Source organism: Molothrus ater, chromosome 10, assembly GCF_012460135.2.
Source record: "Molothrus ater isolate BHLD 08-10-18 breed brown headed cowbird chromosome 10, BPBGC_Mater_1.1, whole genome shotgun sequence".
Taxonomy (NCBI): Eukaryota; Metazoa; Chordata; class Aves; order Passeriformes; family Icteridae; genus Molothrus; species Molothrus ater.
This window is the reverse complement of record NC_050487.2, coordinates 2,042,359-2,069,629: the sequence shown is the minus strand read 5'-3', so window position 1 is coordinate 2,069,629 and position 27,271 is coordinate 2,042,359. Positions and strand designations below refer to the sequence as shown.

Genomic DNA, 27,271 nt, shown 5'->3' with positions numbered 1-27,271 from the left:
TGGAGTGACAGATCTGCCTGGCCTGGAGCTGCTTGCCACCCAGAGGAGTGCAAGGATGATTTATGGCAGAGGCTTTTTGTTGGAGAGCTTCCAAAGAAAGCAGTGGGAATGGTGTGGATTACTGTCTTCTGTGTCATTAAAAATAATCTGGAAAACTGATCCCTTCCTTGCCCTGTTCATGAATTCTAGCACCCCAGTCAGTGGTTTGGGTATATAATACTTGCCATGTGCCCTTTGAAATGTGTTAACTGTGGAACTCCTTAAATATTATTTTTTCTTAGGCCACTCAGAAATGGTGTAATTAAAGGAGATAATGTTTTCCTGATTTGTTTATTTCACTTTGGTTTTGGGTCATAGTGGACATGATGTCAAGTCCTCCCCAACCACTGGCTGGTGTCCAGATGTGGCCAATGTTATGGGGAGAGAATTTATTCACACAGCAATATTCTTTTCCTTCATTTTGGAGTTGTACTTTGCAAGAAGTGCCTCTCAACCACTTACTCAAGAATTATGAAACAAAACCTTCAGCTTCTGTGTATATTCAGTTGCCTCACAATTGAGCTGAGGGATGCTTTGGAAGTGTACCCATCTGAACTGCCCATATGCAGTGTGAGTTCTAAAAACCACCTTACACAGCCCTGGACTGTGCTCCAGCCCTGGCCTGGAATCTGTGTGAGTCCTTGGTGGATCAGGGTCTGGCTAGTGAGAACAGAATCATCTTATTTTTAAGAAAACCAATTCTTAAGTGTTGCCTTCATTACACACAGGGTCCTTTTAATCACATTACTGCTGAAAGCTGTATTCGTATTATTGCATTGATATTTCAGATTCCATGTAACTATTGGTGTTCCTGTTCAGGACAGTGTTAGTCCTGTGACTGAGATTTCAGGTGCCTGCCATTAACCTCTAGTTCTTTCTCTCCCCTGCCCCCTTTTTAGAGGCCTTTGAGTCTTTGCTTCGCTTTGCTGAGAACCGCACGAGTTCCCTGTTTGAGACAGCGTACAGACCTATGGCAAAAGAAGCAGCAGAGCCCGTTAAGGAGCTTTTTACAGACATCTCTCTCTACATTCTGGGTGCAGAGACCACCGTGGAAAGTGCAGTTCTGCGGTTCTTTGACAGTCTCTTTCCTCTGGTCTACAGCCGGCTAATAAACCCAGGAATTACAGATCTGTCAGAGGACTACACGGAGTGTCTGCGGCTTACAAGGCAAGACATCAATCCCTTTGGACACTACTCTAAAAACATGGTTACAGAGCTGTCAAAATCCCTTTGGGCCAGCAGGATGCTGAGCCAGGCGCTGAGCCTGGGCATCGAGGTGATCAACAGCACGGAGCACGCGGCTCTGAGCAAGGAGTGCAGCCGGGCCCTGGTGAAGATGCAGTACTGCCCGCACTGCCAGGGGCTCACCCTCATCAGGCCCTGCGTGGGCTACTGCCTCAATGTCATGAGGGGCTGCCTGGCCAGCGTGGCAGAGCTGGATGCTCAGTGGAGGGAGTTCATCTCCACGCTGGAATATCTCACTAATGAAATGGCTGCCTCGCACGAGCTGGAAACGGCCCTGGCTGGGATCTGGAGCTCCATCAACGAGGCCATCCTGCATGCACAGCTCAATGGACCACAGCTCTCTGCCACAGTAAGTGCTCCCTTAGAATCTGTCATTGCCGTTTATCAATTTCCTCCTTCTGTGGATAAACATTTAAACAAGTTGGTGTTGTCTTTGCAGCAGTTTTTAGACTTTAGCTAGATGTGTGTCTAATAGCCCATGCAGACTTTACAGAGAATTATGGTGGGGTTCAGTAGAGTCTGCTTTGAAATGAAAGGGTTGGGGGGATTTGTTTCTTTAGAAGGAACCCAGTAAAGCAGAGCTCTGCCTTGTCTGCACAGTTTTCTAAACAAAAATTGATACTGGATATCAATCAGGTGTATCCTGGCATGGAATTGTAGCATGTGAGAACATCCCACAGGATTTGGTATAAGGGCCTAGAAAAGTGAGCTTTAAAATAAAGACAAAAGAATTGATTTTCACAGTTTTGTTTTCTAAACAAAAATTGATACTGGATATCAATCAGGTGTTATCCTGGCATGTAATTGTAGCAAGTGGGACATCCCACAGGATTTGGTATAAGGGCCTAGAAAAGTGAGCTTTTAAATAAAGGCAAAAGAATAGACTTTCACAATTTTACAGTCCCTTTACTTTTGTGTTGACTGAGACATCAGGAAGGTAGTACAGGTAATGGGCACATCTATCATACAGAACTTGGGAAAAGAGCATGAAAACATTCAGACTTACTTGGCAGCATTTACGTAAGTAAAGGATAAAAAATGCACTTGAATTGGAAACAGCTTTGTGAGTGGTGTAGATTAAGGGGAAAGAACTAGGATGGTAGAACTGTCACATAAATAATAGCAGCATATGACTGGCAGGTGTTCTCTCAAGGTGTTGGAGATTAGGCTAGAAATTACTGAAATGAAGATGATGCAGCTGACTATGTCTGTATGAAGTTAACACAACTGTCAGTGGTAAAAATGTAGCAGTGTGGCCTTAAGTAGGGTATAAAGACTAATCTAAAAAATGCAGGTAGATCTGCCTGTCTTTAAAGTAAAGGAACTCTTGGAGAGAGCACAGATGGAAATGCACAAATTTAAATATTTAATTTCTGTGTAGTACTTTGGTCACCACATCATGTAAGACAGAAGGTAGTCCAGAGATTCCACAGAAAGAAGCTGTGGCAGAGTCTATTGTAAACAAAGGAAGGTTTTTTTAATAGGAGAAAAATGCTTCTATGTTTGCAACCTTCCAGAATCTCTAATATTGCAGCTCCCCTCACTGTAGAACACCTGACAGAGCCATACCTAGAGTCAGTTATAACACATAAATTACAAAAAACCCCAACCACTTGCTGTAATCTGATAGAATTTCACTTTAGTATTTTAGTTAAAACTCAGTTCGTGTTGCCTCAGTTTTCCTTTCCTTTTCATGAATGGCAAACTTGCTAGTTTATCTGACACTGAGAGATTAACATGGAAAACCTTTATGACATTTTTCCAGGTTCTTGGGTAGAATAGTGGGCATTGGAGCCTGCATGTGCTGCAGATCTGCATTGTGCTAAAGTTGGGTTGTGTCACAATGTTCCCCATGGAGAAGTGTTAAACTTAGAACATGTTGTGTCCAATGTTCCTGCCTCTGCCCCTATTTTCACTCAGAAGTTGTTTTTAAATTAGTCTAAAAGGGAACCAGAAATCAAAGTACACCATTACTGTATATTGGTTTTATCTGACTATAGATGGACACCTCTAAAATCACTGTAGAGCTTCATTGCTGATTTCATGGACAGAATGCTAAAACACAACTCTGCCTTTATCAGCCTCATAATTAACATGCTCTTCCTTAGCTTCCTGGGGGTAAAATTCATGGTCCAGGTGAATATTGGATAATCATGGGTGAACTCAATGAGTGTATTGCTTTTAGGTGATTTGGAAGTAGCATTCTCTCTCAAGTCTCTTTCAGGCTCCAGACTCTCTTTAAAGATTATTCAAATAGTTTTATTTGGGGCTTTCTTAGTTCCCTAGCAATGCCTTTAAACATTTGCCTTCTTCCATTTGGAATAAGCTCAGAAAATGCTGTTGTGTTTGAAATTCCATTAATTCTTTTTTCCCTGAAGTTATCTGTGCTTTCTGTCACTGGCAGAACCTCCATGTGCAGAAGAAGGTGCTGTTGTGTGTTGTTCTAGGGGCTGCTCAGTAGGATGGCAAAGGATGTTTGAAGATAAGAGCTGTGCCTCAGTGTTTGTTACCCTCAATCCTTCCAGGTGCCTGCAGAGTAAGATGGTGTTTAGAAGACAGAGCATGTTTCACTATTTGAACAAGCATTCATCTGATACTGGTTTAAAATTTTCCTGATTAGTTACAGAGGAGAGGATAGCCATTATTTAGAAAATTGAGCCTAATTAGGCTTTATTTTCTCCTCTGAAGAAGCAGAAAGGAGTTCAGTGCTCAGGTTCAGGATTTCCTGCTGGAGATGGCTTCTGGGAATCCAGGCTGGGATTCTCAATTACACTGGGGCCATTTGATGTGCACCCAGTGTTTTACTGTTGGTTTTACTTACAGGATTCTTTGTTTTCCCCAGAAAAGTTACATTCTCTTTTTCTTTCCCAAGTGTTTGGGGACCTTTTTTTGCTTGCTCACTGCACTCCCCAGCTTCTGCAAAAGTGGAAATGTTCAGCTTAGGTAGTTTCCATTACAAAGGCAGTAATTGGTTTCATTTGATTATAATGGAAAACTCATCCAGGAAAGCAGAGCACTCCTAGTAATCTTCATTTATCCCGAGGCAGCCTTAATTAATGTGCTTGCCCTTTTAGAAAACATTTTACATTTTTAATAGACAATATGGCTAAAAATTAGGGTTCTTTTTTTCTCTTGTTGCCTGCCTGGATGATAATGAATAATGGAAAGTTAGATTATGTTTTCTTTAAAATGGGAAGGGCTGAAATAAACCAATAAAGCACTTAGGATACTTTGCTCAAATGAGGTGCAGTCAATTGATATTAAATCTAAAACTAAAAATCCTATTTGTATGAGGCGTGCATAGCTTCAGGAAAGTGGCCTCTGCTGATCTTGTCCATTACAGCCAAGAGAATTGCCTGATTTGCTGGGATAGCAAGTGTGAGAGGTCACCTTTAAGATATTGGTAGTGTCTCCTCAGATTCCTGGGGATGTGCCATGCCATTTGTTCAATGATGCTGGCTTGCATCCAGATTACTGAGCCTAATGCAGGCCAGCCCGGCTCTGCAGCACCAGCAATCAGCAGCATTGCTCTCATCTGCTCAATCTAATTGTCCTTCCCCTGCTAGGAGCCCTGGCTGCCTCGTGGTGCCAGCCACACACACCAGCTTGCCTTAGCCTTCCTTAGCATCTTCCTCTTTGTTCATTTCTTTTTCTGCCTTTATGTTTTAAAGCTGGTCTCCTTTTTCATGTGTTCAGTTTCTGTATTGCTGTACAAGCTCTGTACTTACACATCATTGCTGATGTTAATTTTGTTTTTGGTTCAGAGGGAAAGTAAACTGCTCTCAGCTGAAATAAAGAGAGGAGGAGGAGGAGGAGGAGGGGCAGTTCTGAAGTGCATGTGGTGCTGGCACTTGAGGCAGGTGGGGTAACAAACAGTGCCCACACCCCTGGAGCCGCATCCCACTGAGCTGTTCCCTGGCAGGGAGCTGCAGTCCCACTCCAGCACGTCGTGGATGGGGTGGCTGGTGGAAACAGAGTGAGGATTTCTGCTGGATCACAATGGCTGGAATCTGACCAGTCCCTCCAGCTCCAGCTCTCAGTGCTTCCCTTTGGGCCTCCAGTGAGGCTTGGCCATCCTGCCCCACAGTGGCACTGCTGCTTCTGCCAGGCACCCCTGATCTGTGGGATGGCTTTCCTGCTGGACCAGGGGGCACTCAGGAGTTGCTGCCCTGCCCAGGCACAGATTTCCTTTAGATTTCCTTTCATTTCCATTTCCATTCCCTTTCCTTCAGATTTCCTTTGCCAGTTCATGGCTCCAGAGGTTCCCCTTTCCTGTGTCTGGATCAGAATCCCTTTGCCTGTGGTGGGAATGCAAAGGGCTGGGAAATGCAAAGGGATGTGTGCTAGCAGAATATTTGGAATGTGGGAAGGCACATCTGGTACTTCTCTGTGTTCTTGCTGCAAGGAGTTCAAGTATTTATCTTGTTGCTAATGTTATAATGGCTGAGGAAGCATTAAATGAGGAGAATGTAAAAAGCCACAGACCTGCTGGTTTTAGGATGGATAACTGTTAGGCAAGAGCAAAGTCCAGCATATTGTGTTTTGTGATTTTAGGAGTAATAAAAGCAAAAGCTAATAAAAGGCTTGATAGGGATTATAAAACCAAGATATGATCAGAGATTAAGCACTAGGAGAAAGCAGAAAGATGTGCCTCAAGGCAGTTAATTTCTTGGAGACAAGCTCACCAATTAATGGGATAACAGTGATATAAAAAAGTGATAGAAGAATAAACTTTGGGAAGAGGAGCAGATTGAGGCAGGAAAAAATACAGAAAGGGATGTTTAAGATGCAAGATGCATGGAATTACAGGAGTGTCAGGAAGCACAGAAATAGTGATTGTGATCAAAACTGGATCAAAATCAGTGACAACCTTTCTATGACATCGAGGAGAAAGATGGATAATATTGAGAAAAGATCCATTAAATACCATTTGTATTTTAAAGGGTCTGGTTTCAGGTTGTAATGAAAGAGACTCTCTGATGCCTATTTTTGGCAGCTCATTTGAGTGTTGTTTCTTAAAAGTTCATGTGGTTTAGAAGAAATGCAAGAAAGGCATGAGAAGGTGAAAAAAGCTTCTAGCAAGGTCTGCTGTCCTTGCTGACAAAGAAAATCCAGACAAAGGAGTTGGGCTTTCCATGCCTGTCCAGCCACTTGTGCTGTGGCCTTTGCAGCTGGGGGTGTCACTGGGACCTGGGAGGCAAATTACACAGAATTAAGAGCAAATTAGAGCCCAGGGGAGGGAAAAAAAAAAAAAGACCGAACAGAAAATACATGTAGATAGATGGTTGTTCTTGGTGGCTGGTTGATCAATCTCCTCCCATCAGTGGGTTTAAATGTTGCATTTAACCAAAACAGATGATCCCTGCTGAGAAGCTGCATCTGGGACCTTTGCACTGAACAAGCAAACTGTATAGATTTCTTCTAGATTCAGTTTAAGGACAGAAGGGGGCATCTGCCGCTGGAAAAACATACTTGGGGTATCCTGGAATGCCTGTGTTACTGCAGTGGCCTTGAGCCAGAACTTACAGGGGAAGGGGTCTTTGGGGAAAACAAATATAAAACCTTACTATAAATTTTCTGGTAAAAATTCAGCAGTGTCTGGAAGGCTTACAGAAAGTAACTCAGGTGTCTTAAATTATGAGGAATGCAGAAATAAAAAATAAAAGACCCAAGATCTGTTAAATGGTCACCTTTAGGGAAAGAAAAGCTTAGAGAAGAGAGTGCCAAATTTGCAGCAGCAGGAGGCTGATGCACAGTAACCTTACAAATTTGAAAAGGAAGTGGCAGTACTATGAACAAAATAACTTTGTGCTGAGTGAGTTCACAGCAACAAAGAGTTTCTGCCAGCCAGTAATGAACTACTTGATTAATGACATTGAATGGTATCATAAAACACTCCTGGAGGCTTTGGAGAACACTCAGGGCTGAACTCAGGTGCTTCCTTCCTGCAAGTTTTCCAATTCAAATGATCAACACCAGCTGTCAATAAGTATAAAAACTGTACTTAGCAGAGGTTAAAGCAGTATATTCAATTCCTTGTGGTTAGATTGCAGAAAACAACTATAAAAAAGGACAGGGAAAGTTATGTTATTTTAAATGACATTTTGCTTTTTCCAAGCACTTAGCAGGAAACCTCCTCTGAAACAGAAACTGGAGGAGCCCTCAGCTGTGGTGAGGTTTCTGTTAAAGATCTCCAAGCAGCCCTCTCTGATTTAGCAGCACTTCTTGCAGTCCTTTCATATCTGGTTCTCATGAACCCAGGTTATGTGAATGTACATCAGGTTCAAATCCTTTGTGAATGCTGGGGCAGGAGGAGACCTTGTAGAAAGCAGGGGAATTGCCCTGAGGGCACACCTTGCAATGACCTTTTTCTGTGGGAAAGGGAAGAGGATGGCTTTCACCATGCTGTACACATGCAAAAATAAGTCTGCATTAAATTTTTGGTTTATTTCTCTTGGGCTTTATACTCATTAAGATACTGCTCTCATGTTATGGTCAGTCATGGGTGAATTTTTAAAAAGCAGCAGTGGAGCTATATCCCTGGAATCAACTGAATTTCATGGAGTGTAAGCATCTAATTCTTGCAGGCAGCTTTGTAAGTCTTGCCACGTGCAATTTGCTTGATTTAAAAGCATTTTGACACTTGAGTCCTGTAGAAGTATTTCTGGAAATAATAATCTAAATTGTTTAATGCATTTGCCTTATTTCCATCTGTTACAGAAGTCCTCTGCAGAATTAGAGCTCATGTAGCCTTGAACAGCTCCCTGGGGGGATACAAGGAGCTTTCTGGCCCCTGTTGGGTAATGACAGTTCTCTTCCATGCAGGTGTTTGATGCCACAGAGTAGCCTGATTTCCTGGTGGTAAGGATCCTCCCATCTGTAGCAATGGAACTGCTTGAAATTAAGTATTTATGTCAAAGTGGAGTAGGTTAAATTGAAATACATATTTCCAAAAGTCTGTTATCGAGTGGAGCAGGAATAAAGAAACACCATGTAATTACAATTGTGTTAGTTCTGAGAATATTTGCTGGGTGTTATCCAGCTGTCATTTGTTTGACTAAACATGTAGCTAAGAATTGGATTTGACAGCAATTGTGCAGCTTTCAGTTGCTTTTGCAGGAGTGATGATGCATTTGCATGGATGTGTCTCTCCCTTCACAAGGCCCAGCTTGCCTCCCCACTGGCTGCTGACTTGCTGATAGTGCTTAGCCACACTATTAATGACTCATTAGTCTGTAGTAAGATAAAAAGCTCTTTTCTGCCTGCTGGAGCAGTACTCAAGTTCCACTTTTCATTCCCTAAATCTTGGATTTTGTGTGAGTATGTAACCTAAAAGGCTCATGTTAAACATGGATATCAGTGGAATTGATGGATGTAGCTTTTACCTGCTTTTGGTCTGAGACCAGCTTTATCTGTGATTCATCATTTGTGGTTAAGATTTTGGGACTATTTGTGTTTTTGTGACAATTTTTCCTGTTTACAATCAAGGTACACTTGTTTGACACGTGTGCCAAAGTGTTTGTCGAAAATGTGTCAGGTATTTATTTGTGTGTGTTTGTGGGGTCCCAGAAATGCTGTTAGGTGAGTGCTTTCTGGAGATGTGTATGCATGCTGCTTCAAACCAGGTGAAATTGTGCATAATTTGGGTAGTTCTTCTCCAGTGCATGTGCTGATGAATGCTGTAGGGCCAGATGTAGAGAGTAAGGACAGCAGGTTTATGATGAGTAGAAAGAAATAGTACCCTGCTTTCAGAGCAAGAGGCCTAGTGCTGTAAAAATGAATTTTAAAAAATTAAAATTAAAAAAATTAAAAATTAAATTTAAAAAAATTCTAGTGCTGTAGAAATGAATTTAAAAAAAATCACTTTCTATTAAGGATACTACCTGTATTTAGGTAAAATAATTCAGTGATGGTAGTCCCTGAATTTTACATTTTATTACTTCCTTGTTGTTTTCGTTAGGCTTAAAAACAATGATACCTCATTGATGCTGCTTCTAAATACATCCTTAACAGTGCATGGCTGATGGAGCAATGTCCCTGAGCATTGCAGGGCAGCCCAGCCTGTCCCTCTGGGATGTTCAGTGCTGTCAACACAGCACAAGCACCCACAAGCACTTGTGCACACACTGACACTCACAGCCCCTTGCTTTTCATTAACTCCTTCAAAGCTGTGTCTTTTTAATGTGGGTGATCAGCTCAGCTCTGAAAGTGCAGCAGCAATTTTTATTCAATAAGAATGAGCTCATGAGTTCTGCTGTGGACTCGAGTTTAGATTTTCTCAGGGCTGTTTGCATGATATGGCCACTTTTTCTCAAAACAGCTGCTTTGCTTCACTTTGTTTTACAAAGCCAGGCTCTGGAATTTTTCAGCACCACCTTATGGGTTCCTAGAGAATTAGATGCTGGGAACTCTAGCAGCAAGTATAATTAAAAGTAAACCCCAGAGTCATCAGCTGTTTGAAACATGGTGGAATGGTGCTGGTTTTCCCCCAAAGCTGAAAATGCTCAGTGATAGCTCCATGGAAATGTGTGTGTCCTGTTTGACTTTAGCTTGGTGCTGCAGCAGATGAGGATGTGCCCAGGGCAGGAGATGAGCTCCAGAACACAAGGCCTGTCAGAGCCATAATCATAAAGCTGCCAGGAGAGCAGAGCTGTAATTTCCCAGAGCCAGGGCTGTCACTGAGCACTCTCTATCTTCCCTGCAATGAGAGGCTGGTGTCAGCACTTCAGCATTATTAGAGCTGAAAGATGAAGGATGTAAATATGGTAAGAGTCCAGGATTCTGCTTGAAGCACAGCACTGAGCAAGGCAATCAATGGGTGGGATAATATTTATGGAAATGATGATACTCAGGATGACAGATGATGTGCTTAGTGTTTCAATGAGAGTTGTGTACACTTTATTCATTCTTTCTACTTCTTTCTTTTTCATTCTGTGCACTTACTGTGAGCCTCCCCAGATTATGGAAGTCATCTGCTGAAACTGAGTGTTATTTTCTATTATGAAATCAATTTAAACTACAAAAGAGAAATTAGATGTGCAGGTTCTTTTTACGAACCTGACTTTCTGTATTGTGGTTTGTTAAATATGATGGGGTTTGTAGCTGCAACGCTTTAGAATTTTGGCACTTCTGTTTGTTGTGGTTAATTTTTGGTCTTATAAATTAACAAGGCATGGAACAATGAAGTTGGAGTGTTGCTGGGTTGGGGTCCAGTCCCTGGTAAAAAATGCAGCTCGAGCATATTGGCAGCGAGGCTGCTTGTTATTCATTGTGAGGCGTCTGGCTATGGGAGTGTTAGATGTTTGACAGCATTGAATAGATTCCAGTCAGCCATACAAACTACCTCCACTGGAGTGGAAAGGACCATAAAATTGTTTTAGCAACAGCTAATTCTCCTGAGTCTTTTAAGGCTTTTTTCCCCTTATTTTTTCTTTAACCGTTTGGTTGCCAGCAGGGGATTTGCCAATTCAAACAATAAATTTTCCCAGATTAATTTAATTTTTAAGATAGTTCAGAAAGCTTTTCATTGATTTTGCATTTAGCATAGTTGAGATTTTGGGGGAAAAATGACCAAAAACCCCAAACACACACCAGCCATCTAAATTGTACCTTGAACAGTGTTACATTTTGTTGAATATAAAAACTGAACTATAAAGTAAATTCTAGCACTGCATTTTCTATCAATAACTTGCAGTCCTGTTTTTATCAACGAGGCATTTGGGGGCTAATCTGTTAACTTGTAGGTCTTTGTTTCATTCCCTGCTCACCTTTTAGGGGCTGCAGTGCCAAACAATCTTAGTGCTTCAAGTTCTTTTACAAACAGCTTGGGGCATTGTCTGTTCAATCTCCAGCTGAAGTTGTGTGATAATTCTTCTGTCTTTACTTTGAATTCCTTTCATTTCTATTTTTGATCCTAAGTAGATTTTGGTGCAGCCTTAGAAAGGCCACATGTCTCTCTAGGCTTCAAGTTTTTAAAAGGAATGCAGGTCTTCTCTAAATGCAGGTACAAGAAGTCCAATAACTATCATTTATAATTCCATTTTCCCTTATATAAGCTGTGCCCACTTCTCTGGTTTATGCAGACATAGGTGGACTGGGGAAAAACTCAGTGAAGGCTTTGTATAGATGGACTAGAAGACTAAAATACAAGTGGAGCTGTGGACATTAGTGTGTGAAAGAGAAGAAAAATGTGTTCTTACCTGTCAGTATTTGATATTACCAGTGCTGGCTGCCTCCTCTGGAGACACAGGGACAGCACCTTTGGGTTGTGCAAGGCAAGGTGGACAGTGAGGAGGTCGTCAGCTGTCACAGCTTCCCTGAAGGCACTTCCAGGAGCCTGGAGATCATGTTCAGTTTTTCCATTTGTCTTGAGTTCAGGGCTTCAGCCTGCTGGCACTAGATGGGCCACGAGATTGCAGTGAGAAGCCAGCTGGCTCTGTTGTCACCTTCTGCCCCAAAAGAGGCCGCCTCTTGTGAAGACCTCTGTCTTGTACACTGGGAAAAATGACATATTCATCCAGCTGAGCACCAGCTTTCCTTTTCCTCTCCTGTTTCCCAGTAAATCATTCAGTTAGGTTAGCATTAATTGGAAAAATTGAGGAAAAATGACCACACTACCAGCATTTGGTGTTACAGGAGAAATGCTGTAATGCTTCCCAGCTGTGCTAATGAACCTGGGGCACAGCTTGGAAACAGGAGCCTGGTGGCTCATGGGGTGTGTGCCCTTCTGTGCCAGATGAGCTGAAAGGCCCTGATGATTTTATTGTGTTTCTCTAGGCTTTATTAATTATAGTGAAGCTTTACTTTTTTTTTTTTAATTCTTCTAGTCCATCTATACAAAACCTTCACTGAGTTTTCCTCAGGTCCACCCATGTCTATATAAACCAGAGAAGTGGGCACAGTTTATAGGGCACAGGTTATATAAGGGGAAATGGAACTATAAATGGTAGCTACTGGACTTCTTGTACCTGCAGTTAGAGGAGAGCTGCTTTTCCTTTTAAAAACTTGAAGCCTAGAGAGAGATGTGGCCTTTCTAAGGCTGCACAAATGTATTTTCTGTAGCAGACAGATGTTTTCTGCAGCCATTGGGCCAAGTGGAGCCAGTGTCTGCCCTGACCAGCTCAAAGGGACTCTGCTCACAGCAACATTTGCCATTTATATAGAAAGATACACACATTTTTTCTGTGACATCAAGCATGTGTTGGATTCTCTGTCACTAACTGGAGATAGTATAAAATATCTGATTTTCCAAGTCAGGACAGAGCTTGAACATTCTGACAGCTGTGTTACATCTGAGTTACTGGCAGTCACTGACACAACTTCCAAAGCTGACTTTTTACAATGCTGAGAGCCTCTGTTTCCTTACCTGAGGTGTATATTGGTGCCTCTGATCTCTGTTTCTTTGCAAACCTGCTCTGCTCTGCACTATCTCCTGTAGTTGTTTTCTGGGAGATCAAACAGTTTTAATCCTCTGGAATGAAATTGTGTTGCTTTTATTACAGACCCGTAGCTCATGAGCTTGTGAGCCATGGCAGCACCTGAATCCTCATTTTCCCAGAGGTGGGGGCCTCCTTGTTGCAGAGCTCCCTAGAGGGCATTTACTACTGGAAATATTAATAAGGATTGGAGGATAGGGGAAAGAGAAAAAAATACAGTAATTTCCAGATTGTTTCAAGCATTCAGGTCTGTGCTCTGTTCTCTGGAGCTGGGGTGGATCAGGAATGCAGTCTGAAGGATGAGCACAGAGCCCTGGTGTGCTAGACTGGCAGGAGCAGCGGGAAATTGGATGTACAGGAGGAGGATTGAGGGGCAGGTGGAAGAGGACATTGGGGCATTTCTGCCCATCACTGTGCCCTTACAGAGGGATCCTTGTTTGCTCCCATGGCATCACAGTGGGAGTACTCAGAGATGTGCACAAATATATATCTATATATATATACACCTATATAGATATATCTATCTATCTATATAAATACTTTTTTTTTTTAATATATATAGAGAGAGTTTGAATGGTCTGTTGGCTCTTTTTAGAGAGATGTCCATGCTTTGTCCCTGTTTTGTTTCTTTGTCAATACTTTCTGTTAAGATCTTCACTTAGTAAGACTGTTTTGACTCAGTGCTGTGCTTGGTGTATGAAGTTTACCCTTGGTTCTCATTCCTAATATGTTCTCTATATTGTAATTAGATGGTTTCCCCTCTTTTTTTCTAGTGAGTGAGTGTGACACAGATGAGAATTTGGAGAGAAAGCTCAGACTCAAGGAACACATCTTTTAGGGAACAGAAGATTGCAGGAAGAAGTTAAGCTAGGCAAATTCTCAGGAATTGTACATCATGTCTGGGAAAGCCTTCATTTGTGACAGGACTTTGTCATTTATGTTCTGAACTGCTGGACACTGGCAGAAGGGAAGAGAGGCACACAGGAAGAACTGAAACAATGATTTGAGGTAACAGAGGAAAGTTACACTATTCATAGTTAGAATGAGACAGGCAGTGGTTTTGAGAGAATCTTGTTTGTGTGGAGAGAAAAAAGAGCTAACCCAGGAGAAAGAGATATAGAAGAATATGGAGGCAATGCAGTGGGAAAGGAATGCAAGAAATTGAGACAAAAGACATGGGAAAGACCTGGAAAAACAATTATGGACACCCCCACCCCCAGTATTTGAAGACTCTGGAATGCTGGTGAGGACCTATCAACATCATCTGTCTTCCTCTTAGGCTGTCCTGCTTGACTAATCCTACCATTGACCAATCCTACCATTTCAAGCTGCTTTTAGCCATATTTTGCCTGTGCTGGAGGGGGCCTTGGCTGGACTAATCTGTGTGTGGGCTCTGCAGAGCACTCAGCCTGACCCTCTCAGGTGTTTCCTTCCCTGCTGCTGATTCCTGGGGAGGGACAGGAGTGTGTGAGTGACACACACCCCCTTTCACACCCACACAGCAGCACATCTTCAGGGATTCTGTTCAGTTTCTCTCACTCCTCTCCCTTTAATTAGTCCTGTGGGTTTTACAAAAAAAGGCACTTTGTGTTTTGTTGGGCTTTTTGTGAGGTATGTGGTGCATTACTCTGCAAGCTTTAATCATTAAGTATATATAATCTGTACTTCTCTTTGTCTAAGCTTGCCCAGGATACACCCTCAGCTGTGGGGCTTCATCCCTGATGGAATGATGAAGTCAGCTTCTTGCAGGATTTGAGCTGCTCCATTGGTAGACTCTGAATTTTGATATGAGCTTAATTCTTCATGATGATTAGCTGAAGTGACATTTATCATGATCTGACAGAAAAAAAAGAATGGCTTGTTCATTATATTTAACTGTGAAAATGTCTAACCAGTCATGGTTCTGTTTTGAGACTACATGTAGTGACCCAGGATTTACAATTCATAAGACATGATACACTTTAAAAAGTCTTTTCATGTTCCTCCCCTGTGCATCTGACCCATGAAAATGTTTCATCACTTCTTTACAGTATTCTGCAGTATAAATACCATTTTTTGACATCAGACTCCAAAGAAGTTGTTTTTGTCCCATCATTACTTTGTGCACTAATGGGTGTGTGAGACTTAAAATATTATCTTGTCATTGCAAGGTCTGAGTGGTTCCAGTTTTCCTTGTGCACACTGTTTGTAAAATGCTTTGTGAAAGGTTGGGGACAGAACAAGAAATTCTGTGCCTCACTGGTTTGCTGCCAAAGACCTCATGACCATTTTTGCTTTGGAGCATCTAAATTTTCTTGAGCTGAGCCATAAGGCCGTAAATTCTTTTCCATTTTTGCTCTATTTTTTTCACACATTTCTTAAACTTTTGATGAGAATTTCTCTAAGGGAGTGCACTTACTCAAATAGTAGAAAGGAAACAAGTATTTTAACATCTGCTTGGATTTCATAGCCTTCAAAGCTGTGTGGCCTTGCAGGGTTTGTGGCACTGAGCTCAGTCCTGTTCTGTTCCCCACCTGAGCCTCTCCAGCCATTGCTGCCACCTGGGGAAGGTGTTACAGACATGAATTTCCCACAAAGTTCCTGAACCCAAACTATCTCTTGCTTTGGTTTTTGAGGCTGATTATCTTTGGGTATAAAAGTTTAGGGTTATTTTAGGGTCGTTTCTCACCAACACATTGGTCATGATTAGGAAAATAATCTCTCTTTTTGAGTGATTTGAGTGGTTTTGCTCAAGTGTTTTCTTCTGAAATCTTTTTCCAAGTACTCCCTTGTTTCCCTTTCTCTTTCATCTTAGAGTTTTAGATTTTTAAAATACACAGAGAAAAATTAGGTACTGAAAGCATAAACAATCCAATGCTGTGTTACTTGGACTTGGCATTATTTAATTTACTTTTTCATCTACATACTGTCTGTTGTTTCACAGATTGCATGGGGGAGCCCCACTTTCACTTATCCCTGTTCTGCTTTGCTTGTCCCTTGCAGAGTCAGGGACTAATAAACTGAGCATACTTCATAGAGCTGCCTTTTCAGTAGAAAGTGTCTTCAACATATATGGCAATCAGGCCACTGTGCTTGAGGTTAACCCCAGCCCCCTCTGAGCTCAATCCTGAAAAATAAACAAAACTCTGGGAAAAGAGGTTTCCTTGGCAGAAGGATTGAGCTAACATTATGGATATAAAAACACAGTTCTGCAAGAAACTGAGCAGTCTGGCCCCAGTCCCATAAAGCACTTAAGCCCAGGTTTCATTTTCAAGTGAGCAGGAGATGGAGTGGCAGCTGGAAGGGCTGAACTGCCACTCCCTGACCCTGCATCTGCAGCAGGACTGGGGCTCCTCACTCAGCTGTGCCCCAGCCAGGGCTGCTCCTCCATGCCCAGCTGGGATGGCAGCTCCCAGGTGAGATGGCAGCTCCCAGGTGAGATGGCAGCCCCAGGTGAGATGGCAGCCCCAGGTGAGATGGCAGCCCCAGGTGACAGCACTGGGCTTCCTGGGAATGGGCTCCTGGGCAGTGTCAGGTGGTGCTGCCAGAGCCTGCTGCTTGCATGGGCTGGGCAGAGCTGCAGAGCTCCCTGATCCCCCTTGGGGGAGAGGGAGGAAAAGGGGTGGAAAGGGAGTTCCCAGCCTGCAGTGAATCCCCTGTGAGGGCTCTGTGCCCAGCCTGTCCCTGTGAGGGCTCTGTGCCCAGCCTGTCCCTGTGAATGCCCTGTGAGGGCTCTGTGCCCAGCCTGTCCCTCTGAATCCCTGTGAGGGCTCTGTGCCCAGCCTGTCCCTGTGAATCCCTGTGAGGGCTCTGTGCCCAGCCTGTCCCTGTGAATCCCTGTGAGGGCTCTGTGCCCAGCCTGTCCCTGTGAGTGCCCTGTGAGGGCTCTGTGCCCAGCCTGTCTGTGTGAGGGCTCTGTGCCCAGCCTGTCCCTGTGAGTGCCCTGTGAGGGCTCTGTGCCCAGCCTGTCCCTGTGAGGGCTCTGTGCCCAGCCTGTCCCTGTGAGGGCTCTGTGAGGGCTCTGTGCCCAGCCTGTCCCTGTGAGGGCTCTGTGCCCAGCCTGTTCCTGTGAGTGCCCTGTGCCCAGCCTGTCCCTGTGAATCCCTGTGAGGGTTTTGTGCCCAGCCTGTCCCTGTGAATCCCTATGAGGGTTTTGTGCCCAGCCTGTCCCTGTGAATTCTCTATAAGGGCTCTGTGCCCAGCCTGTCCCTGTGAGGGTTTTGTGCCCAGCCTGTCCCTGTGAATTCTCTGTGAGGGCTCTGTGCCCAGCCTGTCCCTGTGAATTCTCTGTGAGGGCTCTGTGCCCAGCCTGTCCCTGTGAGTGCCCTGTGAGTGCCCTGTGCCCAGCCTGTCCCTGTGAGTGCCCTGTGAGTGTTTTGTGCCCAGCCTGTCCCTGTGAATCCCTATGAGGGTTTTGTGCCCAGCCTGTCCCTGTGAATTCTCTATAAGGGCTCTGTGCCCAGCCTGTCCCCTGTTCCTGAGGCTGCTGCTTGCAGCCCTGTGCCCAGGAGCTGGGCTGCCCAGGAGGAGCAGACATGGAATCAAAGGGGCTCCTCTGCAAGGGGAAGGGAGCGAGCCCAGGGAGCTCTGTCACTCAGCTGTCAGCCATCCTGGCATTTTCATGATCAATTAGCCTCTGTAGATGCTTTGTGGCTTCGCTAACAAAGAATTTTTTCTTCTTTACCAGATTCCCCAGTGCTGCTCCTGCAGTACATGATTTTACCAAGATGATTTTTTGATACTTTGGAAATGTAATACACAGCATTGAATGAAAAGAGAAACCATAAACACAATTTTATCATGTGCTTTTTCTTCGGTTTAAGATTGTGATAAAGCTGCATTCTTGATACATCCCCAGTGTCTGCTTAATAAGGTTTTCTAATTTTATATGCTGGTTTTGTGTGCTTTTCCTTCAGAGACTGTGGGTTGGTTTTTTGGATTGCAGGGTACTTGTGCATGTGTTTTATGGTTTTATAGGCATTTATGATGTTTAGTGAGCAAGCACTAATACTTTTTGTGTGTGTGGTGTAAGTTACAGGTACTTATTCCTTAAGAATATTGCTTTTCTGTAAAGTGAAGTGACTACTGTAGTCATCAATCTTTCTTTGCTCTCCTTAGTTGTGTTTCTGTGTATCACCAGTGCTGACTTATTAGGGTCTTTCTTCTTTCTGAAACTGATTTGCTGTCAGAATCTTGCTATTCTGATGGCATTGATAACTAATGGAAATCAGTCTTCTGGTCTTTCTTTTTGGACTCTGGTATCAGTTGGTGTAACACTATGAGATGACATTCCCTTTATTTTTGCATTGATGAGCATTCACAAAGTGGAGGTGACAAAGTTAAGGCCACACATTCCTGTGTTCTGCAAAAAGTCCTGATTGGCTTTCCACAAAACCACCAAACTTCCTTATTTTGAACCAGTTTGGATGTGAATTACCTAAAAGACACCAAGGCTTCAAAAGTGTATTTTTTTTTTTTGAGGTGGCTGCTGGTGGCAGAAATTTGCAGAGAAAATGAGTGGAACAAAAGGTTAGTTCTGATTCGATAGACATGGCTGGCATTGCAAGCAGCCTCACCTCCCACCCAGCATAGCAATGAGCAGGCAGCTTGGTGAGAAAGTTCAAACTGCACAAGATTATCCTCTCACAAATAAATTCTTCTAAAAGGCCCCTGTTGAAAAGGGTAAGATTATACCTCTGAGGAGAAGTACCTCTCTGAAGAAGTGCTTATGCCACTTACAGCTTTTGGAAATGCTCAAATCTTTTTGAGTAAAAGTAACAAACTTTTCTTCCTTTAATAAATGCACATTTTCTGTCAAGAATAGGCCTATTAATTGTGAATTACTTAGGGACCTAATACTCTTTGGAGGAAAAAAATACTGAGATTTGCATAGCAAAATATTCCCTTTTTATTGCTGTGCTTTTTTAGTGCCTGAAAATTTCTTCAGCTTCTAAGCCACAGCACATTTTTATACTTCAGCTCATCTGCTTGTTATGAGGGTGCAATTTGCATTCTTTTGACACAAAGCATTGAGTTACAGTGCCATCCACACACAAAATTATGGACTGGGAATATCCAAATACAGGCTGTCCCAGTAACTTGTTCACTACTCCAATGTAAATACAGAAGCTCTCTAAATGTACTGAACATAGGCAAGATCTTACTCACAGAGTTTACTAGAAGTGGAGATGTAAAAAATTTGGTTAAATGAAAGTATTTTGATCTGTTTCAAATACATCACCTAAAGAAAGCAGTAAGGGTGAAATGTGACAGTGATGATGATATGCCCAAAGTATATATATTGAATTTAAGTGCAAATTTGGAAATGGATGTAATGTTATTTACAACCATTAAACTTCAATAAGGTCCCACTTCTGCTCCAGGCAATGAATCAGAAGTGAAGTGTGGTGAACCCCAGTGGTAGGAGCCATGGTGAATGTGTTTTCTGGGACATTTTGGTGATGTGACATCAAACATACATATTTTTATGTGTAACTGATCAGTTTGATGTTTGTGACTTTTCTAAATTCACTTTTGCAAAACAGATGTTATGTCCATTTACTTGAGGCGATTGAAGTTTTTTGAACGTGAAGATATTTCAAGATATTTCAAGCCCCTCTTATATTTTAAAATAAGAACTAATAATTTTAATTTTCTGCAATTTTTCATCTTTTTTTTTGTCCAGGCAAACATAAAATGTTTCTAATAAAACATGCTGACATGGTTGGTATTGTGCTCTTGCACATTTTTTTTAATTGGAAATTGTCTTGCTTGCTGCTTTAATAAAATTTGCAATCTTTTGATTCCAAGGTCAGTTTCTCGACAAGGTTTTATTTTTTTATTATTTTTAGGTTTTATTTAGTACATGGATTCTGATACCGACATGTGAGTAAAATGTCCATAATAAGCTATGGGAAAACATGGAAAAATGAGAAAGAGAATGGGATTTTCTGTGCCATTTCACCTGAGCTGTATGGTCTCCATGTGCTTGCCAGGGTTGGAGGGGCAGCTCGTGTCTGTCAGGTGTTGCTGCCATCATTGGGACTGAGCTCTGGTGCTTTGCTGTGTGAAGATTTTGCTGGATGTGGTGAAAGCAGTGCTGTCCTGCACTTCTGGAAAATTGTATCTTCTTGTGAGTTGCAAGGAGGGAGGATTTTGACCACCATATAAGAGCCTGGGTGCTGCTAAATATTCCCTAGCAAGCTCCATTTCCTTCTAAAAACATCACTGCAGCCTTCCAGTTGCCTCTTTTTTGTGTTTCCTTGTGGAAGGACAGTGGAGCAGGAACACAGGACATTATGGTTTGGTGTCACCATGATATTTTCTGAAAAATCCTCTTTGCCCAGGATTTTCTCCCAGGAAGCTGAGAGGCCTCAGAAAAGAATGAAAACAATAATTATCTGATTGCTTGGGAATGTGGTCTGGAGATCGTTTACCAACAGGTGCATCTTTGATTGGTTCCATGTGAATTGTTTTTAATTAATCACCAATCACCATCAGCTGGGTCAGACTCTGAGTCGTCAGTCACAAGCTTTCATTATGATTCTTGTTTAGCCTTCTGATGTCTCCTTTCTCTATAATTTAGTATAGTTTTAGTATAGCATTTCTTTTAATATAATATGATATAATATAATATCATAAAATAATAAATCAGCCTCCTGAGAACATGGAGTCAAATTATCATCTCTCACCTCGTCCTGGGGAGCTCACAACACCACAGTTTGGGGTTTGATTAGAGGGATGGAGCACCTTTCCTATGAGGGAAGGCTGAGAGAATTGGGATCGTTGAGCCTGGAGAAGGGATCAGGCCTTCAGAATTGGGATTGTGCCCTTCCAGTGCCTGGAGGGAGCCTGCAGGAAAGGGGGAGAGGGACTTTTTACAAGAGCCTGGAGGGACAGGACAAGGAGGAATAGCTTCAAACTGGCAGAGAGTAACTTCAGATTGGATATTAGAAGAAATTGTTCAGAGGAGGCCCTGGCACAGGGTCCCCAGAGAAGCTGTGGGTGCCCCATCCCTGAAGTGTCCCAGGCCAGGCTGGATGGGGCTTGGAGCAACCTGGGATAGTGCAAGGTGTCCCTGCCCATGGCAGCGGGTGGGACAAGATGATCTTTAAGGTCTCTTCCAACCCAAAGCATTCCTGGTTTTGTGAGGCCAGCAGGTCCTTCAGCAAGTCAGGGTGTCAGGGAAGGCTGAGGAGTGAAATTCATGCTAATGGGTGGAAAAGAGAAATCTGGAATTCTGGAGTTGTATCAATCCCAACTCCTGTGGCCAGATCAGGTGCAGACACTTGGGATTGTGGGGGCAGGCAGCTGTTGGAGCTGCAGGATTCACTCCTGAGGATTAAACACAAATAAAACTCCATTTCTTCTCTCGTCCTCTGTGTGCCATGGCTGTCATGGAACAACTTTATGAGTAACTTGGTTACCCAAAACCCTTGAGAATTACCCCTGCAGAAAGCAATGAAAGCTTATCTTTGTGCTGGGAGGCATTTTCAGGAGTGGAGCATGTGGACTGTATTGGGGTTTGGTTTTGATTTTTTTTCCACAGAATGCATGGAAGTCTTTTCCTACTGTTTTCCATTTGATGGCATTTCAGATTTATGGATAGATTCTAAAAATTATCTTCTGGTCTTTAGGTATGGTAATATTAGGTATGGTAATATAGGTAATATTGCCTTATTTTGGCAGTGGTTATGGACTGATTTTAGGCTATAGAAAACATCTGGCTTTTCACTCTAAAGTGTTTTCTGAGACATGCACATGCTACAAGGAGATTAAAACAAAGTGAGAAAGGTTTTTATAGGAATGGTTTTTTTAGGATGTGGGTTATTTTTTAAGATATTCAGGTTTTAGAGGTAAATGAATATGGGATAGAAAACTTATTTTTGACTACTGTGAAATTAATTTTTCAAATTTTTTTCTGTCATCCTGCCAAGTGCAAAGGAAACAATACATACCCATGGTTTATAGTTTTATCGACAAAACCATGGCAAGTCTGAAAGTTATTCAATTCACAGTGCTGCAGAACACTCTCTGTTTTTTATGTCTCTTGAATTTCCATAGAACCTTGTAGATTTGGGAATGGAGGGGTCAGATTTCCAAATAAATGGTATTTCAAAGTTTATTTGATTAGGGCATTTCCACTGTGACATGGATATCTTTTGTTGGGTAATTCAGTCACAAGTGGAAGTGAATTCTATACATCTTGTTAATTTTGCCCTCTGGCTTGCTGTGCTGGAATAAGTCTTTTTCATATGTTTATTAATAGAAGTGATTTCTTCTCCTGTGTCTCTTTTCTCCTGTACTGTTCCCCTGTTTCTCAAGCTGAAAATCTGTTTTTTTTAATGGAACAAATCTTTTTCATACAGAAAAATTCCACTTCGGAATCCATCTTGTTTTGCTCTTCAGATTAACTCTTAGAAAAATTAATTAGCTGTCTTTTTTCCATATGATTATTTGATTTTGAAGGGTTGTCATCAGAGCAGTAGGGGGAACTTCATGAACCTTAACAAAGTCTTTAGGCCCTGTTACATACAGAATTGCAGCTATCAGAGTGAATAAATTTATTTGGTGGTGTAATCTTTCACCAATGGAAATAGCAGTGGTTCTGAGTCGTCAGGCAAACATTTATAAAATTAGATTGGCTTAACTGGATGCCAGCAGTAGCTACTGTACTGTGCTTCATACTGGAGTTGAATATACAGAATGCCAGTGAAGTTTGAAAATCTAAAAGAAAATAGCCAAAAGCAGCACGTGTTCAGATGAGGAATTTGGTCATGCATGTTTTCCAGCAGCTGTTTTTATTTTAGGTTTAATTTAAAATACATTCAGCTTAATTCCATGTTCAGAATCATCAAAGCCTACCAAAAATCCTCAGATTTTGTTTCACAGAGATCATTATCAAGTTCTGAGCAATTGTATGTTTATTACTTTCATATTTTGCATTTCTGGGGTTTCATGTACTACCCAAGGGCATGGTCCAGCTCAAAGAATAACAGGAATCAGCATGCTTTTCATTTACCCTTTTTCATTATTACAGCCATTCTATATTAAGAGATGTTTTAGTAACAAGCCAGTTTTACTTTTTAACCTCCCATGTGTTTTATTAGGTTGCTGAGATTTTAATTTTTTATTTTTAATGGTTATGAAAAGGAGTTCAGTCTTGATTCCCATTCATACTATTGCAGACAGACAACTTTATATAAAGATAGCAAAAAATGGCTGCTACAAGCACTGCCCAAATTATATTTCTTAAATTAAGTAATCTCAACCCAAGACATCTGAGATTTGGGCTCCAGGACACACTAAAACATCTGGAATTCAGGAGAGTTTTCTCTCCCTCATAGTTCAGTTTTCTCTCTCTGTCTCATTGTGGTGACAGGTTTTGTCATGTCTGGTTTTGCCAATCAGAAAAAAGTGGGATTAACAACTTTTTACAGTTTTTGCTTAGGGAAACAAATATCAGCCTGCTGTTTGCTGGTGTTTGTTAAACTGTGGCTGAAGGGTTTGAATCAGCTGCTTGCTGTAGACAAGTTATTACTCCATTTATCCTGGATGTATATTGAATAGTGAAAGTGGTTGTGTTTACAGGACTCTCAAGATGCTGTCAGCAGATTTTAATAACCAGTTCCAATTAGCACAAAACCAGGCCAAACTGGCCCCCAAAGTGTACAAGATTGTACAAGTGTTTTGTCTGGATCTAATCATGTTGTCTTGCAAAAGTCTAACATTGAAAATAAAATTGTAACTATGGTAGATTATGTGGTAATTAACTTACCCCAGGTATGTATCTATTCCCCAACTTTAATTTTTTTTTTCTGCAACTAAATGATGACTTTTATTCTCACTGCTCTACCATGCTCTTCCCTTCAAGAACTTGCTCCTAAACAAGACCCTCAGTTCTCTCCCAGTAGATGCTGAAAATTCAGCATTTGAAAATTTAACATTTGGGAGAATATACCCCAGCAAGATCAAAACCTTGATGGATACTCTTAAGGGATTTTTGTAGTCATCCCACTTGAATGAGGAGGCCTCATGAGAGGATGAAAGCTGAGTGAGCTGTGGGCACCAGGCTGTGAGGATGGAATAAGGAGGATGTGAGGATGCTCTGCTGGTTTGCAGTAACCATCTGCAAATGAGATTTAGTTGGAGATGTCACTGAGGATGCTCTAAAGAAGGCAGTGCTGGGCTCTCCAAGACTGTCAGTTCACAGGGCAGTTCTTTAGAAGTTGGAATTGCTGAATCCTGTGTGAGCAGGGTGCTGTGCTGTGTGAGGGCAGGGCAGGGCTGAGTGCCCTGCAGCTCTGTCTGTGTCCCTGCTGCCTCCCCACCCTCAGTGCAGCTCACTGCTTGCACAGGGATGCCCTTCAAACTAAGCCCCCTAAACACTACATTACTTTTTCCTCTTCTTTTGTTTTACACTGTTCTGGGACAGCTTTCTGAGGGCAGTGTCTCTTGGCACATGTATTAAAAGGACCAGTTGTCACTGTCATATTTTCTGGAAAAATCCCTTTGCCCAGGATTCCTTTCCTGGAAGTTGAGAAGCCTCAGAGAAAAATGAAACCAATAATTATCTGATTGCTTCTCCTATGTTTTGCTGCTTTGGAATGTGTTTGGAGAGTGTTTATCCAACAGGTCACTGTTTGATTGGTTTCATGTCAATTGTTTTGACTTAATGACCAATCACAGCCAGCTGTGTCAGATTCTGGAGAGGGTAATGAATTTTAATGAGTATCTTGTTAAACCTTCTGTCTGCATCCTTTCTCTATTATTTAGTACAGTTTTAGTATAGCATTCTTTTCTTTAATATAATCTAAGTACATAAAATAATAAATCTGCCTTCTAAGAACATGGAGTCAGAGTCTCAATTCCTCCTTCGTCCTTGGGACTCTGAAAATACCACAACCAGTGGCTTAGTTTAGCTTCAGTTTGAGCCAGTAGTGCTCAAGAGGCTAGAGAAAAAGGGAAATTAAACTCTCTTCTGCTGCACTGAAGGAAATAAAGAAATAAAGGTTATTAATGAAAAATCCAGTGCATGTTTTGAAAAGCAGATGAGCACAGACCACATAGCTGAAATCAACCGCTTCCAGTTCCTGCTTTGGGCAAGTGAAGCAGTGAATGAAGCAAGTTTGCATATTGAGGGCAGTTTAATTCCAGCCCTGAACAATGAGCTGGCTTGCAGGGGTGAGTGCCAACTGCTGTTGCTATGCTGGGCTGCTGGGTGGTCTGGGCCATGAGCTGCAAGCATCATGCCTGGATTGTCTGCACATTCAGGCTGCAGGGCAGCCCTGGACCCAGTGGATGTTTGTGAGACCAGCTCTGGAGACTGTGGCCCAAATCCACAAGTTAGAGACGGGCCAGTATCTAAACATGCGGGCAGCTTGCCAAAGCTGTGCAACTCAGAATGTGATTTAATTGTCAAAGAAGGAAATTGGTTGTCAGGAGTTGGTCAGTTCCAGGCCTGCCTATGTGGCTTCTTCTCAGATTTTTTGTTAATCTCACTGCTTTAGCATCCTTGTCTGAGAAATGAGGATAAAAATACCAAGTTACTGCTTGCCTTGAGGTGAGGGCTGTAAGGTGGGAAGGGTGCAGTGTTGATAAATGCCATTAAAGACTGGAAGTGAACAGAGTACTTCCCAGCAGTGTAGTGGTCCCATAGAGCATGTCATTGTGCTGGGAATGCTGCACTGTGGTGTTTGCTAGGCAGACAAGTCTTGGCAGGGAACTTTCACTGTGCTTTTAGATGTCAGGACCCAGGACATCCCTCTGGCTGTCCTGAGCAGCCAAGACCCCTGCCAGGGGTCTCAGAGACCCTGGCACAGAGCCCAAAATGCCCCTGTGGTTTTGGTTATGACCCCTGGAGCAAATTACCAACCTTAGATGAAGATCTGCAAGCCACGACAAATTAAGTAGAATAATAGTGAAGTTATCATGGGATGGAAAAGTAGATTTTGGGGTTTTTAGAATGGGGATTCAGGAGGGCAAGATGGAGGGAACTGGGTGTGTCCAGCCTTTCTACTTCTTCTTCTTGGCCTCCATCTTCTGCTGTGGTGTTGGCACTTTGGGATTGGTTTAGAGTAGAAGCTCACTGTCTAACACAGGTGATGGGTATTGGAAAGTAATTGTAAACATTGTACACATTGTAGTTTTTAGCATAAAGACATAACCCCACCCCAGGGGCAGGCAGAGTGCCTGGAACTGTCCTGCTGGACGGACCTCGGCAGGACAGGAGAAAGGATTTTATAGATAAGAAACAATAAACAACCTTGAGACAGAGAAATGAAGAGCCCTGACTCCTTCTTCAAGCACTGGGCTGGGAAAAGAGACTTTCTATCTTTTCTCAGGGTCACTCTGAGCAGCTAAAGATCCCAACATACAGATAGTGTTTTGTTTAATTTTTTTTTTTATTATTGTTCATGAGCTTTCTGAATTTAACTAAGTTATTTTCCCCTCTGCAGTTCAGATTGCTTTTTCTTCTCTTTGGAAGTGCTTAGAACTGGTGTTGAACAAGAGCAATTTGACTGCACCAAATTCCCATTGGTCTGGGGAGTTCTCTTGCCTCCAGTTTTTATCTGGTATTTTATCCTGATGCAGTGGCTCAAACACTCAGTGAGCTGTAAGGAAGGGGCAGCCCTGTGTGCCTTCCAGAGGTAGGAAGCAAAAGCACTGAATCTTCCACTGTTGATTTCAACAAGGGTGAGGTGAATCTTCAGTAAATTACTTAAACATGGGAGAAAATGTAGGGATTTGTGGATACTTCTGTACCTTTTGTTGTCTCCTGCTTTGGGTGCTTGCTTGGCTTGGGTCCCTTCCTGAGGTTTCTTGTGCTGCAATTAAGGATCCACACATCCAGCAGGAACATCCAGATTTTAAATTCCCTGCTCTTAAATGTCTTTTGGAATGTCATCTAGTCCAGCCCCCCTGCTCAAACAGGGTCAGGCAGTGCTCAGGACTGGGCACAGTGTTCTGGGGTGGCCCTGCCAGTGCTGGAGAGAAGGGGAGATCATCACTTGTAAAATACTCTGGGCTACCTTTAGCCTTCACCTGTAGGGCTGGCTCAGGTAAGGTTTTCTGATCCCCAATCCAGTGCCCTTTTGGGACATCTTTTCCATGCAGATTCAGGTTCTGTGCTGAGAATCCAGATTTTCTGTCAGTTTTCTGTGTGCATTCCGTGCGCTGAATGTTCCACACATGTTCACCTGTGCTGCTTTTGATGTGATCTGATCCTAATGTGCAGCTTTACTGCATGGTTGATAAAGCATGATTTATTCTTGACAATGTTGCTGGCATTAATTCTGCTTGTAGTCAGAGCTGGTAACTCTTTTCCAGTCAGTCACTGCTGAAAGGTTTTTATGAAATGAATGCAATTATTGATATTGGAGTGACTGTTACTCACTGTTGACTCCACTCTATGTCCCTTCTTGAAGTTGTCTCTCTTTCAGAAAGACATAACATTGTAAAAGGAGACTTATTTTGGATTATGATCTGTTTTTAAAAGTAATAATGTGAAGTCTTCACTACCTTCCAGCTCAAAAACATCCGGTCTGACTTCCTTCATGTTCTTTGAGATTGTA

The 27,271-nt window shown here is 42.4% G+C and overlaps 1 protein-coding gene across 1 annotated transcript in view; it reads left to right on the top strand.

The window, feature by feature from the left end:
• LOC118690109 (glypican-5-like) overlaps positions 1-27,271 on the top strand; it is a 379,548-nt gene that overhangs the window by 86,796 nt on the left and 265,481 nt on the right. The window contains exon 3 of the mRNA XM_036388826.1: positions 939-1,633. Within this exon, the coding sequence (XP_036244719.1) occupies positions 939-1,633 (695 nt within the window). The remainder of the gene's footprint in view (positions 1-938; positions 1,634-27,271) is intronic.